The sequence below is a fragment of the Vombatus ursinus genome, unplaced genomic scaffold, assembly GCF_900497805.2.
Source record: "Vombatus ursinus unplaced genomic scaffold, bare-nosed wombat genome assembly UNPS02014811.1, whole genome shotgun sequence".
Taxonomy (NCBI): domain Eukaryota; kingdom Metazoa; phylum Chordata; class Mammalia; order Diprotodontia; family Vombatidae; genus Vombatus; species Vombatus ursinus.
The window spans coordinates 12,679,648-12,697,671 of record NW_020954589.1 but is presented as its reverse complement, the minus strand read 5'-3'; the positions used below and the strand labels follow the sequence as shown (position 1 = coordinate 12,697,671).

The following is an 18,024-nucleotide window of genomic DNA, read 5'->3' as shown; positions in this document are numbered from 1 at the left end:
TTTGACTTAAATTTGATGCTACAAACAACAAGGATCCAAAGGAAGATTTTCAGTAGCAAGTTTGTTACACTGTATGAGAAAGATAACTTTAATTTAGTCAGCAGTATTTAATACAAATTGCAGATGAGAAAACAAGTTTTAAGATCATTTAAGTCTAGATAAGAATTTATCTAGGGGAAATAAAGATGATGTTAGGAGTGCTATGATTAAACCAACAGTAGCCAAATTTGGTTATCTGTCAGTCACCCAGGTTTTCAACTTCAGTGTCACTTTCCCCAACTCCTTACTCTCACTTTCTCACATCATCCCTGATATGAGAGGCCTGTACTAAACACTGGAATACAAATAATGTGGGTTCCCTACTCCCAAAAGAGCCACTATTCTAATTCAGGCCCTCATCAGCTTTCAGGACTAATGCAGTAGCTTCCTAATTGGTCTCCCTATCTCAAGTTTCTACCCACAGCTGCCAAAGTGATTTTCCTAAAGAGTAGGTATGCCCATGTCACCGCTCTGCTCAATAAACTCCAGTGGCTCCCTATTACATTCCAGATCAAATATAAAATCTTATTTTATATTTAAAGTTCTTCAATAACCTCCCTCCCCTTGCCTATATTTCCATTCTTTTTACTCTCTAGTCCCCTCCACGCACTCTATTATCCAGCTACACTGACCTGCATGTGCACGACCAATTCTCTGACTCTGCACTGGTTGTCTTCTGTGACTGGAATGCTCTCCCTACTTATCTCTCCTCTCTTAAGATTCCCTGGGTTCCTTAAGACTCAGCTCAAATGCCACCTACTACAGAAGGCCTTTCTCTGTTTTTCCATCTGCTATTGACTTCCCCTCTGGAATTATTTCTCATCGATTCTATGTTCATCGTGTTTGTCCTGAGTTATTTATTTGTTTATCCCTTTTCCCCTTTAGAAAATGAGTTTTTTGAGGGCAGAGGCCATCTTTGCCTTTATTTGTGTCCCAAGGTTTAGTACAGGGTCTGACACCTAGCAAATAATTAATAAATCCTTCCTGACAGACATTATTGCCCTCCATGTAGTCTCTCACCAAGTCACACTGAGTGCTATTCCTCACGCCTGGTACTTCCTGTCCAGTCTCTGTGCCTTGTGTCTTGACTGCTCCCAACACTTGGAATGCTCTCACTCCTTACCTTTGCCTCTCAGAATCTTCAACACTCGCCTCAAATGCCACCGTCAGGAAGAGACTTTCCCCATCTCTCCTCCCCTGTTCCCACTCCTCTAGTTGTTACTGTCTTTTCCTCTAAGGTTACTTTCTATTTATTCTCTCTATAAATCTTGTTTCTACTCCCATAATATGTACTGCAAGGGTTGTTTTTGGTTTTTTCTTTGTTTTTCTAGTGCTAGTAAGCACTTTAAAATGCTTGTTAATAGACTGATTGGTCTGTCTAAATTTGTGGAAGAGGAAAATAAAAAGTTATGGTAAAGTCTATTTTGGGAATTGGGCTACTTCTCCCATAATGATGAGGAAGTCAAAGGAAAGAGTTCTCAACTCCTGGCAGGGACTAACTTCAAGCTAAGTGAGACAATGAAGTCCACAATGACATATTTAAAAGGGAGGAGGACTTGAAGGTTGCTAAAGTTACCTTAGATATAGTTTCCAAGCATAGTTTCAGGGTCTAGTTCCATCTACCTTCTTCCCCAAACCTAATATTCCCTTACTTCTCAATACATCAAACAAGAAATTCTGACCCCTTAATTATGACTGATGATTTAATTATTTTTTGGTTCTGAATCATATCAACCAAACAAACACTCACCTCAGCCTCTTTTCTTCCTCCCACCTCCCAGACAATGTGATTCTACCTGGTACACCACTTAAAACCAGCCTTGAAGAGATGGATTGGGGTAAAGGAAGTTTTAGGTAATCAAGGCTGAATTAGAGAAAGAAGAGAAGAAAAAACACAGAGAGCATCAAAGCAATGCCAGTGAAAATCCCATGAACATACTAGAGACATTTGAAGGGAACCAGGAGAAACCCATGTATTATTTATATGCATGGTTTATGTTCCATAATATAGCTACACATACACACACACCCCCATCTATTTATAGGTACATATATATTCTATACATAGCACATTATGGTTTTCAAATTCATATTCTCATTTGGTCCTCATAACAATCTTGTGAGGAAGGCAGGACAGGTATTATTTATCCCTATTTTACAGACAAGGAAGCCAAGATCACGTGGCTAATTACCTACAGTCAGTACTGGAATCCAAATCTTTCGGGTCTAACCAGGGATACAAAACAAACAAACAAACAAAAATTAACCCAAACCTTCTCGTGAACAGTCCAGTGCTCTTTTTTTTGTAAGGCAATTGCGGTTAAGTGACTTGCCCAGAGTCACACAGCTAGTGAGTGTTATGTGTCTGAGGCCACATTTGAACTCAGGTCCTCCTGACTCCAGGGCTGGTGCTCCATCTACTGAACCACCTAGCTGCCCCTCCAGTGCTCTTTTTTAAAGAAATAATTTAACATTTGTTAAATATTCATTACATGTAAGATGCTTTTCCCATTATTTCTCTAATATGTATTTTGTCACGCAGACTAATCAAGATTTTTTTTGATGAACAGCACTGTAAAACACTTGGCAATATTGTGGACTTAGTGACAACGTACCTAAAGCCCAAGTTTTAGGTCCTAGGGGAAAAGGAGTAATTTACAATAATTACTCAAAATTAACATGTGCCTACATGTTCAGGGTCTAAAGTTAAGCAAGCAGCAGGCCTAGGAGAAATAAACATTCACTCATGACCTTTTTGTTATGTTGTCATGGGAATCTATGTTTGCAAGGGAACTGAGAGTTATTTGCTGCAAACAGATGATGGTATTCTCTTAGTCTATTGATAAAGCAAGCAGTAAAAAGGAGTCTGGTTTGGCTGGGATGGCAGTAGCAAAAGGAAGCAGAATAATCCAAATTTGAGAGGTTTTTGAGGGATAATATATTTTTGAATCTAAAAGATCTTTTTTAAATTAGCAGAGTGAAAAACTCTGGGGTAACAAAGATGCAAGGAACAGGTTAGAACACTCTGTTCTCTTTTTTTCATCATCACATGCACTCAAGAAGTCTAAATTAGGATGGTGGAGTGGAAAAAACACCAGACTAGTAGGCAGAAAACCCAGGTTTGAGTCTCAGCTCTGCTACTTATGAGTTGTTACTTCAACTGTGGGTTTCTTTCTTTTTCTATAAGGTGGGGATAAAACACTCATCCTAACTACCTTACAAGGCAAATAAAATAATGTGTATGAAAGTATTTTGTGTAAAATATAAAGGGCTACATAAATGTAAGGTATTTGTTAGAAGAGAAAGAGTAGAAACAAACATATTCAAAGATTACTGGTGTAAAGAGTAGACAGAACGAGAGCCATGGCTGGGAAGTCGAGTTAAGTAAGACAAGACACCAAGAAGCTTAAATGTTAAAGAGAAAGGGAAGAAAAAAAAACACAGCCAAAAGACTGCCCAACTACATTTAAACTCTTCTCTTTTGCAAATTGCCCCTGGGCTAATCCAGAAATTCCATCCATCACCTAGCTTCCAAATCTAAAAAAGACAAATGAGCCCATTAATGCCAGCATCAGAGCTGGCCCTCAAAGGAGGGAAGACTCAGGCAAGGTCTGAAGGTTCAAAGAAGCCAGACAAGTGATGCTAAGCAAGCACTGCCAAGGCTGGTGGAAAAGGAAAAGAAAAGAAAGTAGTCAAACTAAAGAGTGTTACTTCACCTTCAGCAGGAATGCACCTTAACAAGCAGACAGGGCCAAGGTAAAGTGATGGTTCAAAGCTACTCTCCTCCAGAGCAGTCGTCCCACTTTTTATAGTAAAGACACTATGAGTTTAGTTGGGGCAAATCTGTCATGCTTAAGTTCTATCCTCATTCTCTACCTCTTCCCCTCCCATTGTAAATACTTCAACATTAGGGAACTGATCCATTTGTAGAGAGCTAGGTTCAGTGGACAGAATGATAGTCCTAGAGTCAGGAAGACATGCATTCAAATTCAGTTTCTGTCATTCGTTGGTCAAGTAACCCAGAGCAGGTCATTCTGTCTGCCTCCCAGAGTTGTTGTGTGATAAATAACATGCTTCTAAATCACTTTGGAAACTTAAACAGCCAAGGGGGGGAGGGGAGAGTACTGTTTTGAGACTCGGTGGTAGGTTAAAAAGCAGTAAAAATGCAAATTACCTCAAAATACCTGTAGCTGTTAGGATGCCAGGGGTGAGTTCTGCAATTCTCTACCTTAAGGATAAAGAGCTTGGAGACACTAAATGCCCTACATTGGAATAACAAAGACATGGAAACAAAGTAGATATCTATTGATTGGGGAATGGCTAAACAAATGTGGTTCATGAGAATTATGGAATATTACTTTATGTAAGAAATGACAATTACAGAAAGGTGGAAACTTATATGAACTGATGCAAAGTGAAGTAAACAGAGCCAAGAAAACAACATACAATGACTACAACAATTTAAATATAAAGAACCACAAAAAAAAAAAAAATCAAAAGTAAATGTTGCAAAATTATTAAGAAGCATCGCTTAAAGGAAGAAATCTCAGAAGACACTCCCACTCCTCCTCTTTGCAGAGGTGGAAGGTCCACAGGTATTGTGCATTATATATATTTTCAGATTTTTTCAACGTATTGACTTTTTAATGTGTTGATACTGAGTTATACTGATTTTTCTTCTTCTCTTCTTTTGTCTTTAAAAATATTATTTGTTATATGGGATGGCTCTCTGGAAGGGAGAGGGATACCAGTAAAAACTGTGATGATATTTTAAAAAATTACATCAATAAAACTAATTAAAAAAAAAAAACCCAGCACATTGGAGACTTGCTGTGAAGTTTATAAATGGGAGTCTACCTTCTAATAATGTCTTTATGGTATCTTTGAGCACTTGGAGTTCAGGGTGAACCATCCTTATACCAAATTCCACAGTATAAAAATGCTCCAATGTATTTAGAAAGGATTTCAAAGACAGTCTATTTGCCAATCATTAACAAACATTTAATGCTTGTTACATGCCAGGCATTGTGCTAAGCACTGAGGATATAAAGAAAAAAACAAAAATAGTCTCTGCCCTCAAGGAGCTTACATTGGAAAATGAAACAAAACACACAGGCATATACAAGATACATACAGACTAGATGGTAGGTAATTTTAAGAGGAAAAGCACTAGCACCTGGGTTAGAAGGTGGGAGAAGGCACTAAGAATGACTCCCTGCAAAAGGTAGCATCACAATGAATCTTGAAAGAAGGCAGGGATTCTGGAGTTGAGGAAGAAGACTATTTCAGCCATGGGGCCTGCAAACAAGACATTAACGGTTGTGGGAGGAAACGCAATTAGGCCAGTACAGCTGAACTAGTGGATGGAGAGAAGCAATGTATAGGAACAATGGAAAGATAGGAAGAAGACAGGCTGTGAAGAGCTTTAAATAACAGAGGACTTCATATTTAATCCCAGATATCATAGGAAGCCACTGAAGAATACCAAGTGAGTGTGTGGGGATAGGAGACGGAAAAATGGCATCGTCAATCTGCCCTTGAGGAAAATCACTTTGGCAGATATATTATGAACTCTAATTACACATTATAAATACCCAGATTGATGAGATCACAGATTCAGAGAAGTATCAGAATATTTTCATCTTTATATAAATCTGTACTGAAAAATTTCTAACACACAAAATTCTTCAACTTCGCCATTACTAAAGATTATTAGAAAGATTCAGGTCTTTGAACAATACGTTCCTGTTCTGACATCAATTTTGACAGAAGATGAACTTCAGTCATAATATAGGTAATTTGATAAGCAGTAATGATGACCTTTTGCTTCCCTGACTACATTAACGCCTTTGACTGTGTGGATCACAACAAATTTGTGGCAAGTCCTCAAAGAGATGGGAGGACCAGATCATTTTACTTGTCTCCTGAGGAACCTGTATGAGGGTCAAGAAACAAATTAGAACCAACCATGGAACAACTGATTGGTTAAAGATTGTGAAAGGAGAAGACAAGATTGTATATTGTCATCTATTTATTTAACTTATACGTAGAGTACATCACACGAAATATCAGGCTGGACAAATCAAAAGCTGGAATTAAGGTTCCTAGGAGAAGTATCAACATCTCAGATACACTGATACCACTCTGAAGGCAGAAAGTGAAAAAGGAAGAAGCCTCTCGATGTGGGTGAAAGAGGAGAGTGAAAAACTGGCTTGAAGTTTAACACTAAAAAAATTAGATCATTGCATCTGGTCTCATCCCTTCCTGACAAAGAGAGGGAGAAGAAATGGAAGCAGTGTCAGATTTTATATTCCTGGGCTCAAAGATCACTGTAGACAGTGACTGTGGCCAGGAAATTAAAAGACACTTGCTCTCTGGAAGGAAAGCTACGGTAAATCTGAACAGCATACTTAAAAGCAAAGATATCACTTTGACAACAAAGGAGTGTATAGTCAAAGCTATGGTTTTTCCAGTAGTAATGTACAGCTGAGAGAGTTGGATTATAAGGAAAGTTGAGTGCCACAGAACTGAAAGTATCCTTTTGAATTGTGGAGCTGGAGAAGACTTTCGAGAGTTCCTTGGACAGCAAGGAGATCAAATCAATCAATACTTAAAAGAATTTACTCTGACTATTCATTGCAAGGACAAATACTGACGCTGAAGCTTAAATACTTTGGCCACATAATGAGAAGACAAGACCCATTGGAAAAGACCCTGATGTTGGGAAAAACTGAAGGTAAAAGGAGAAGGAGATGGCAAAAGATGAGATGGATAGTGTCATAGAAGCAACAAATATGAGCTTGCTCGGACAGAATTTGGGAAGATAGTGGAGGACAGAAGGGCCTGGCGGAATATGGCCCATGGGGTCACGAAGAGTCAGACAAGAATGAATGACTAAACAAGCACAGTGATCTGATCCTTTCACCAGCTCTGTCCAAAGTGGCAAGGATGAGACTAGCTTGCTCCTGTCATAACTGTGTTACAAGGGACCAAGCTTGAGATCAGCAACTTCTCTTCTCACAGAGGGACATCTTGGGGTCATGCTACACAAGAGATGTAGGAAGACACACCACAACTGCTGAGGCCCAACTGCTGAAATGGTTTACAACCACAGTACCACTGAGGAGCCAGCCCCCTACCCTCTCCCTAAGGGGTAAGAAGAAGAAGGGAAAGAAAAATGAAGAAGAAAAAAGAGAGGGGGAGAGGAAGGAAAAGGGGGTAGGGTAGAGCAACACAAACATGTAAAAGGCATAAAGGGGAAGGAAGTATAAGTGTGTCAAGAACCTATATACTCTGTACTTGGGCCTCAAGGACGTAGAACGAGTGTACACAGCATACGGAGGCAATCTTTTGACTAGATTTGAATCTCATCTCTTTGACCTGTTACCTGTGTGATCTGGGACAAGTCCCTCAACCTCTCGGGGCCTCAGTTTCTTCAGTTGTAAAGTAAAAGGGTTGGATGAGATGACCATTAAGGTCCTTTCCAGCTCTATATCTATGACTCTGTGAACTCATATTTTAAAACTGATGATATAATCAGCTTCTCAAAATTTTTATAAAATTTCACTTTACACACAACACGGCTGACCTAAATTGTATCTATTCCAATAGTACAGGGATACCTATTACATCTATGTAAAACATACTTCCCACTAGTGCCTTACTGCCCCCAACTAAACCCACAACCTGGCTCCAGCATCTTCCCACTGGTCACAAAGAGAACTGTTTAAGAACATGTGTAATGCTCAGCAGGGAAATCTACTGGAAAACTTCAAAATACATCTCTTACCAACTGATGCTGGATCACCAGCAAGAGATACTTATACAAAGACTTGCATAACATGACTAAACTGCCTTCTTTTAGAGATCCGTTCATTGTTTTTCACCAGAATTTTGCTTATACTCTATGCTAAATATTTATATATTTATATAACATCTACCTAGTGATCTCAAAGTGCTCTGCCAACTACCAAACCTATTTTGCACACATGAGGTATCATGGTTCTTAGTGCCCCTACACTAAATGGCTTACCAGTCTCTATTATACCACAAGAGATCTGAAAAGTTGTCCACGAAAGGAAAGGAATTTAAGTTCCTGTTTATATTTCCTTAAATTCACCACAAAGATTCTCCCCTTCTGTCCCAAAACCACAAAATCAATGCTTTGCAACAACACATTCTTAACAATTTTGCTTCATTTCCCCTTACAGACAAAGCAGAAAGTTCCTTAAAATGGCAAGTCAGTTCCCTTTAACTTTCAAAATGGAAATATCTCTGTAAAACTCCAAACAAAATTCTGATTTCTGAGTTTGATTCCTTGATCTCTGATCTGCAACCTTTAATTATTACACAGGTTGCTATGAGCTTTTTTTTTAAATATATTAAGAAATCTTTCTTCGAAGAAACCCACAATGTGACCAAAAAGTAATGAGATGACAAAAAAAACAAACAAAAAAAAAAAACAACCCATCACTCAACAATTTTATGCATTCATATGAACCTTCAAAGTAGTCACCTAGGGATGCCACAGTTATTCCAATGTTTCTACCACTGTTCAAAACATTATTGAAGATACTTTTTTCAAACTGCCTTTAGGACCAATTTAAGAACCACAAAAAAGTCTCAATGCTTTATAGAGGTACATGGCTTTTTGACCAAAAAAATCCAGTATTTTCCAGTTTAATCACCCACATTACTCCACCAGAAACCTGCCTACAAATGAAAAAGTTGTAGTTAGCAGCCTCAAAAGAAAGAAAATTTGCTACAACTGAAAATATTCACAAGAATGTATTTTGAGGGGTAATTCCAAAAGAAGAGCTCCAAATATGTTGCAAGAGTCTTAGGCATACTAACTATGAAGGTTTTGAAGAGTTTGCTCCCAAACACTTTGCATGTATAAGTTTTAGTTCTTTACTTTAAAGGCATAGCTCATAACAACAAAAATAAATTCATCCATTTACTATTCTCACATTGTCATAAGAGAGTATCTCACTGGATAGTTTACTTCATGCAGAACTGTTAATGTTCAGAAAACAAACTGTACATTCAAGAAGAAATCTATCAGGGTTCAATTCGACTACTTCACTTCGAATAAAATCACTCAACTAATAAATAATCCTAGTTGGGAACAAAAATTGAACGCATCAAGATTGATTTACTTAAGATGGACCAAATGACCCAGTGAAGAAATAGTCACACACAAAAACTGAAAATGAGAAAATACAGATGAGTAAAAGAGATTGTTTCAATCCAGTTGCTTTATAACGAAAATTTTCATTTGGAAAGAATGGAAAAAAATATGTAGAGTACGGTCCAATCTGCTACACATATTAAACAGCTTCAGCTTGAAAATGCAATATGATCTGTTATTGGATGCAATTGCACAATCTCAGTTTCTGAGCAAATTCTACCAAACAGGAAATTCATGATGTGACTCTAAGGAGCACAGGAATCATGTTGAAGGAGTGTGCCAAAGATGAACATTTCCTAAAAACAGAAATTATTTGGCAAGTATGAAATTGTGTTACAAACAATTTTAAAATCACATATGCACATAACACTAAAAAACAAACAAAAAAAAAACCCTATAACCATCACCTATTTATTTCCAGGCCAAGATTTATGAAAAATCTAAAGTATACAATTTATCATATGGCATGATATTTTGGTTTTTCATTGGCTAAACACGTATTTAAACCTAAAGATTTCTGAAGAATAGAATGGACTACCTTGTGAAATGGTGAACTGTTCAAATTGGGTCAGAAGGAACATTTGTTAGGAACACTGCAGAAGGAGCTTTGCTTCTGGTGAAAGGCTGAAGTAGACAATTTCAAAAGTCCTTTCCAATTTTAAGAATCCAAATTAAAAAACTTAATTATGCTACGTGAAGAACTGTTATAGTAAAATACTTTCTATACAATTCCATTTCTATACAATTAATTACAATTAATCAGAGCCAATGACCTCTTTCAAACTTCTCCATTTTCTTGTTTTCCTGATGCAAACCACTTTGCACCTGTTTTCTTAGCAGTGAATGTGGAAAGTTCTGTGTAAAGTTCTCCTGTTCTGTGTAAGTTTCTGTGTAAATGCATCATGGTATGGAACTTTTACAATATTGTTGGTAAAGTGAATTGAATATTATCCCAATCGTGCAAAAATATAACTCCTGTCACTGTTAATGGCCATATTTCATCTTAGGGATGTCACACCGTGCCCATTTTCCCGGAATCAAATGAAAATGTTTTGTCAAGAACTTTCGAATAAAAAATGCTAAAATGCTTGCAATTATCCCATGGAACTCCAAAATTACAACAACCTTGTAGGTGCCTTCTTTTCATTAAAAAGAAAAAAAATTAGCTTCCAACCAGCTCAGGTCACAGTCAACGTTAAAAACTAGCAGGCTTGCAGAAGTGTATTCATAATTTCAAGCACGAAGGGTAGCAAATAAGTGAAATCTCATCAAATATGTCCGTTTCTGAAAACTGGATTTATTTAATTAACAGATGTTTGCGAAAAAGACCAGATTTTCCCCCCTATCAGGCACAAAACCCAGAGGGGTTTGCTGCCCAAGAACAACGTCTTATTAATTCTCCCATTCTTAGGCTGCTTCCCCATGTTTGGCCTGTCTGTAGCCCGTGCCAGATCTGACACACTGCGTGGGCGGGTGGAACGGCCACGGACACCCGCCGAAGCTGGAAAAGATCAATAAAGGGCCGAGCTTGCATTCTGCTGGTGGGACTTCCTCACTAAGTTGACCTCCCATTTCCATCTTCCCAGCAGCTCTACGGGGTAGGGGTTGAAGAGAGAGAGCCCTCTGGAGCCGACAAGCCGGGCCGTCTGGTCTCCAACCTACTAATGCAAACTGCTCTACGTACGTGCGAACGAGTTGTCATAATCTTGCTCGGCTGTGCAAGAGGGGACACGAGAGTGTGCAGGACAGGGTATGCAGGAGGGAGCAATGCCCTATCCGAGGTGGGGGGGGGGGGGAATTCCTGCCGCTTGGTGCATCCCTGAGTTCCTGGGAGGCAAGCTAGAAACTCCGGCGCCGTCCCACCCTCCAACTCGGGATACTCACCACACGGATCCATAGGCGCCTGAGCCCACTGGGGACAGGTTCTGGTAGCGCTCGGGCACCTCCCAGATGGTCTTGTTCAGCTCCTGACGGTAGAACTTAGGCCTCTCCTGAGACATCTTCCACCGACGGCTGCAGCGAAGGGGTGGCGGCCCAGCGGGAGCCAGCCAGCGCCTCCGCCCGCCCGCCCGCCCGTCCGGGCCGGGCCCCCCCGCAGTCCCCCGGCGCTCCGCAGGTGCTGCAGCCGCGACGGCCCCGCCGATCCCCGCTCCCGCAGCCGCTGTCAGCCGGGGGCGCGCGGCGACTCTGCTCACCCCCGGGAGCCCCGGCCACGGGCAAAGGGTGGCTTCCCACACTAAGGACCTGGGACTGCGCCCGCCTTCCTGTGGCTTCCCTCCGCGACCCGAAGGCCGGGGCCGGGGGACCGGAAGGGGGTGACGAAAGGGCCGGTTTCTCCGCCTGGAGGTTACGGCTGCAGCAGTGGCTGCAGCTCAGGCTCCGACGGCAGCTCCCGCGCCAGCTGCGGCTCCAGCGCCTGCAAATCTGCGAGCTCCTCCCCTCCTCCCAACCCCCCCCGCAGACGGGAACTCGTGGACGTGATCTCGCGAGAGCCTCGCGCGGGGTGGGTCGGAGGAGGTCCTCCGTGAGCCCCGATTTTACCCAATATGGAACCTGCTCGCGCGGGGTATTGGGGGAAGGCAAGGGATGCCGGAGGGGGAGGGCGAGAAGGAGAAGGAGGAGGAGGAGAAGGAGGAGGAGTAGGAGGAGGCGTGTTCTCGCGAGAAGCAGCTCGCGGACGTTTCTGCGTCCCTTCCCGGAGTCTGAGACTTGTTTCTCGGCGGGGCGGGAATGGGAATGGACGAGGCCTATGGCGCAGTCCTGCGGGAAAGATAAGCAGACGGGGGTTTTGGAGCGAAGGCCCCCGGTCCTCCCGGTGCACGTTTATTGACGAGCGCCCAACCCCCCCGGCATGCCTGGGCGGGCCTAGCCTCTGCCGGGACAAACCGCTGGCCTCGGTCCAAGTGCGGGCACCAGCCTAGGCTCCGGCCGGGGCCTTGCCGCCTAAGTGGACTCTTCTTGACGGAGGGACCCGGATGTCCCCGGGTAGAGTAACCACAAGGCTCAGTTCCACAATCATTTATCAAATCCCTTGAGGCACTGGCGAAGATGCCAGGATACAGATGTTGCCTCCAGGCGCTGTGTGCCCTCCGGCACATCCCTTCACCTCTCAGCCTCAGTTTTCTGCTCCGTAAAACGGAGATAACAATAGCACCTACCCACGGGGCTGATGTATGGATCAAATTCAATTCAGAAAACGTTTATGAAGTGCCTACTATATGCCAGGCACTGTGCCAAGCGCTGGGGATACAAAAAGGCAGAAGACAGCCCTTGCCTTCAAGGCGCCTACATTACAACCTAATGGAGTTGACATGGGAAGTGCTTTGCAATTCTAAAACGATAGAATTCCCCCAAGCCTCCTGGAGCCTGACAGTCTGAGTAGGCTGGTTGACAGGAATGAATACATAAATGCCCTTAATGCAAAACTGTACGTGATTAGGAGGAAAGAACTAGGGGAAAGGCCTTCGGCAAGTTGGAAAGATCCTCTGGAGAAATGTATGTAAAAAAATGGACAGGGGCAGCTAGGTGGTGCAGTGGATAGAGCACCAGCTCTAGAGTCAGGAGGACCCGAGTTCAAATTCGACCTCAGACACTTGCCGCTTACTAGCTGTGTGACCCTGGGCAAGTCACTTAACGCCATTGCCTAATCAAAAAAAGAAAAAGAAATGGACAGGAATCACCCCATAGTGAGAAAGCATGGATGGATTGCCATCTGCATTCTAGGAGCAAGTACTGAATCCGAGGGAAAGAGCTGCAAACAGCACTATGTCAGGTACCAAGAGGTAAAGAAGGATTTTTTAAGGCCTGGGGTGATCAGGGAGGGCTTTCTGGAGGAGGTGGCATTTCAGTTGGATTTTGAGTGTGGGATGTGGTTCCATGCTTTGGAGATAGCTTCAAAAAAAACAAAACAAAACAAAATACTAGCAGTGTGAAAGAAAAAAAGGATTGCAAGAAATCCAGTTTCCTGTGATAAAATATTTTGACTTGATTTGAAGCACCAAATTCAAGTTTCCATCAAAATTACTAGTCTAGAACTCTAATAAGATCTTTCAAGGCTTCCAATTTTGACTGTATCTGAGGTTTCTTCTATGTGGGTATTAGCTCCACCATTTCGATGGCAATTATTCCTCCACACAAGTCCACCAGACATTTTGAGTGCCTTCCTCTATATCTCTTGATGTGTACCAATGGAACACTTGGAGCATTCATTTTTATCTCTCATTGTCACTGTGTAACCTACCTACTTCCTCTTCTAATTGGACTGCTTTAATTTTTTCAAACTCTTTAGTTTTTACATCACTTACATTACCCAACGTGGCCTTTCCCACACACACTTAAAAAAAAATGAAAAAAAGGAGAAAAAGTTCAGCAAAACTAACCAACACATCCAAAATTTTCACATTATCTGTAGTTATTTCCCACCTATGGTCCTCTACCTTTTCATATTTCCTTTTGTCAACTTGGATTAGTTATACTTTCTCAGCATTCGTTTTAATTGTTTTTTTCCCATTACATTGTTGTAGTTGTGTAAATTGTTTTCCTGCTTCTGCTTACTTTACTTTGCATCAATTATGTATTTTTATGTAATTCTCTCTAGACATTATATTCATTGTTTCTTTTCACAATCAGTCAGTAAACATTTATTAAGCTCCTACTATATGCCAGGTACTATGCTAAGTATGAAGGTTGTGACACAGTTCACAATCTAATAAGGGAGACAAAAAGCAAACAAATAACAAACAACCCACATACAGGATAAATGGGAAATAATTAAAGAGGAAAGGCACTAGAAATAATAGAGGTTGAGAAAGTCTTCTGGTAGATGGGACTTCAGTAGATATTTGAAGGAAGCCAGGAAAACCAGTAGGAGGAAATGACAAGGGTGAGTAATATTTCATTATATATCATTATTTACCACGGTTTGTTTAGTCACTCTGCAGTTAGTGGGTATCTACTTTGTTTCCAGTTCTTTGCTACCACAGAGTTCTGTTATAAATATTTTGGTATATATGGAGTCTTTCTTTTTTGTCATTGACCTACTTGGGGTATATATGCCTACCATGGAGTAACACTAGAACAAAAGATATAGAAGTTTTAGTCACTTTCTACAAATAATTCCAAATTGCTTTCCATAAAATAGACCACCTCACAGCTCCTCCAACCAATGCTTTAGTGTGCCTATCTTTCCACAACCCCTTGGACATCTACTATTCTCATCTTTTGTCACTTTTGCCAATTTGCTGTTTATAGAGTGAAACTTAAGAGTTCTTTTTGATTTACATTTCTCTCATTTTTAGCTAATTGTATCTTTTTTTATATGATTCTTACTAGTTTACAATTCTTTTGAGAATTTTTGACCACTTATCTATTGGAAAATGACTTTTTTTTTCTTTGAGGCAATTGGGGTTAAGTGACTTGCCCAGGGTCACAAAGCTAGTGTCAAGTGTTTGCTCTGAGGTCGGATTTGAACTCAGGTCCTCCATTGCGCCACCTAGCTGCCCCTGGAAAATGACTTTTGCTTTTATGTATTTCTCTTGCTGACTATATATTTTGGATGTCAGGCCCTTATTAGAAATATTTGATGTAAAAATTTTCTCTTTTTAGTTGACAGTTTCCCTTTTCCTAATGGCATTAATTTTACTTGTGCAAATTTCACCTAATTAAAATGTCAATTTTATTTTTTATAATCACTGCTATCCTTTGTCTGACTATTCCTCCCTTAGCCTCAAACTCTCTCAACCTTCGTATTTAGTTCTTTTATTTCATTGTCCATTTGCAGTGTATGTTAAAGCCAATATATGTGCCCTGATGAACCTATGGGCTCTTACTCTAATAACTTATTATATCATAAACTGGACAGTAAGCATCTTTACACACTTTATTTTTCCACATGGGTAATTAGGATAAACTCTTTTAAGTGATTATGGATCTCATTTTAGAAGTTTCACAGTGTCATCTGTAAACAAGGGCATTTGTATGACCTCACCATCTATAGGAGATTGATTCCTCTTTCATTTAGACTCTGTGCAAACACTTTTGATAAGCCTCGTTCTGTTTTAGGCCTCACTTTAATAATAAGGGGTAGACCTAGCTAACTCAATTGCACCTTTCAAGGAATGTATGAGTTTAACATATGTAGGCGGGGCACCTTGTTGGAAGAGAGACTTTGAAGTAGCATTTTGCTCTACCAAATAAAATGCTTTTTTTTTCAGTCAACAAACAATAAGCATAGTAGGATTTTGTCTTCTCTGTACCTTTCACACAATTGTATACTTAAAGAGATGTGATCTGCTTTAGACCATAGTTTGGGAGAGCTTGCCTTTTCTCATACCTTCATCAAGGTTCATGGGATACATGTGTAGATTATTCTCATAAAGACCGTGTAGAGTTGGAAAAAATCTATATGTGATTCCGTAATTATTGCTATTTTTGCTATCATCTTTTTTGAGTGGTAACAACACACAAGATTTCTCCACTAACTTTTGAGAAATAATCTCTCAGTGCCCTCAAAATGGTCACCTTCAGCATGGAGCTCTTTTGTATATACTTGGTTTGCTCCATCTGCTCTTTCTGGTTTTGTTTCCATTTGTTAATGTAGCCCATTAAGATTATGATATAAGAACCAAAATGTGGTGACTTCCCTGTCATTAAAGGAAAAAATAATTTTTTATAAAAGTCTTATATATCTCTTATTTAATCCGTTTAAATTTCATCTATAAATGTTCCTGAGATGACATTGATAGAGTTTGGGGTTGCTGGGAACCCCAAAATGTCAGGGTACAGAGTGGCTCCCACCTGGAATGAGTTCACGCACTTTGTGATAGGTAGTACCCTCAGAAGAAATGAAGAAGTCTGGAAGAGAAGTAAGCCTAGATTTAAATTTACCTCAGTAAGGTTTACTGATGAGTTTATATTCAAAGTCTGTATTATATTTGGCTGCCAAAATCTCTCCATTTGGCAGAGAGACTGTTTGTGTCCCGAGGTGGTTTCTAGGAGTTTTGGACTTTCTTGTTATGGTAATTAGTTTATATACACTAAACTTCTTTAGGAAATAGTGTTTTAGATCATCATCTATTTAGTTTGCTAATAAAGAAAGATGTGTGTGTGCGCATATGTGTGTATATATCTTATGTAAAACAGGTATAGTGCCCATAGGATTAAGTAGCTGTCAGTACTATAAACTATACAGACTCCATCCATAGTTTTTGTAATATTGAGAAACTATCAATTTGAAGAGGGCTACAGTACAAAAAAAAAAAAGTTTACGTCCCATGCTTCATAGAAAGGATTCCGTTTATGTACTTTTTGTAAAGTGAGTACTCCTTATCCAGTCTGATGATCTTTCTTGGGCAACCCTCAGCCGATGAATTCCTTCATATCCATACCAAACTGAAGCTCTTACCTGGCTCTGGAGACAGTGTTAGCTTCAGATTCACTGTGATCACATTCAGATTCACTCAGGCCAGTGATTCCTGTCTTTGAACAGCATCACTAGGCCATTATGGAGCTGAATATTATAGTTCTACTTTGTCCTACCATACATCGTAATCTTCCTGTTTGCCACATATACAACATTTTTTGTTACCTTTGGGCACATGACAAAACAAATTTTAGCTATTCCTTTATTTGATTCTCTAAGGAGAACCTGTAAGCCATCCTTTTACTTAACTACAATTTCCTTTTGTCTTGTTTCATTTATAGAGAAAATGTCAAAATTGATACTATTTAATACTTCCCAGCAGTTTGTCAACTCTGTCATTGGGCAAAAAAATGTCATATTTAGAGTACTGAGTTTCTAGATGATCTAAAATTGTGATTCTTAGGATTACTTTCTCTCCTTTCTACCACTATGCCACCACCACTGCAGAAATGGAAAAGGGCTACACAGAACTGAGGGTCATTTAAATTTTTCTTTATTTCATAGTTGTCATGCCAAAAATTCATTGTGTCATGGCTTTTTTGTTACTCTGGGGAATTCTATGAATCCCTTCTCAGAATAATGATTTTAAATGCATAAAATACATAGCATTACAAAGGAAATCAATTATACAGAAATAGTCAACAATATTTTTTTTAAAAAGAAGTTCACAGATACCAGGTTAAGAGCCCCTGATTTAGTGACCACCCTCCTCATAATAATCTCCACATGTACCTAGGCTGATCCTCTGAAAGCAGAGAGTCTATTGTGGTTACCATGCTTAAAGTCTTTTTGGCATGGCAGAATCTACCAGGGCTTAATCATAATGACAATAATAACAGGGATTATAATAACTAGCATTTCCATGGTACGTTAAAGTTTACAAAGCACTTTATAAACATCCCATTTTATCCACAGAACAGCTCTGTGAGGTTGGTGCTATTATTATCCCCATTTTTCAGATGAGAAAACAGGCAGATAGAGGTCAAGTGACTTTTACAGCTTTTAATTAATTGTCTGAGGCCATATTTGAACTTAATTCTTCCTGATTCTTTAAGTCCAGAACCCTATCCACTCTTCAACCTAGCTCCTTCTCTCCTGAGGTAGACTTCAAAAACTTAGTATACATGGAGGATGCACTAAAGAAAAAAATGAGTTGATAATAACAATGTTGGATTTTACTTCAGTTTTTGTCATCTTTAAATTATACTGATAGTGACTTATATACTATAGGTTAATGAAAAGAGTTGGTAATCAAGAGATCTAGCTGAAGGATAGTAGGCAAGAAGTTGAATCCCCCTATGACTCAGTTTCCTCCTCTGTAAAAGGGATTCTGCCCTCTCTACTTACCTAAAATAGAATGTGTAAACAAATAAGA

At 39.9% G+C, this 18,024-nt stretch overlaps 1 protein-coding gene across 2 annotated transcripts in view; it reads right to left on the bottom strand.

The window, feature by feature from the left end:
• MAPK14 (mitogen-activated protein kinase 14) overlaps positions 1-11,285 on the bottom strand; it is a 92,310-nt gene extending 81,025 nt beyond the window's left edge. For both annotated transcript variants that reach the window (XM_027876367.1, XM_027876368.1), the window contains exon 1: positions 11,114-11,285. In XM_027876367.1, coding sequence (XP_027732168.1) covers positions 11,114-11,229 — 116 coding nt within the window. In that variant the 5' untranslated portion in view covers positions 11,230-11,285. The remainder of the gene's footprint in view (positions 1-11,113) is intronic.
• Positions 11,286-18,024: the final 6,739 nt, after the last annotated feature.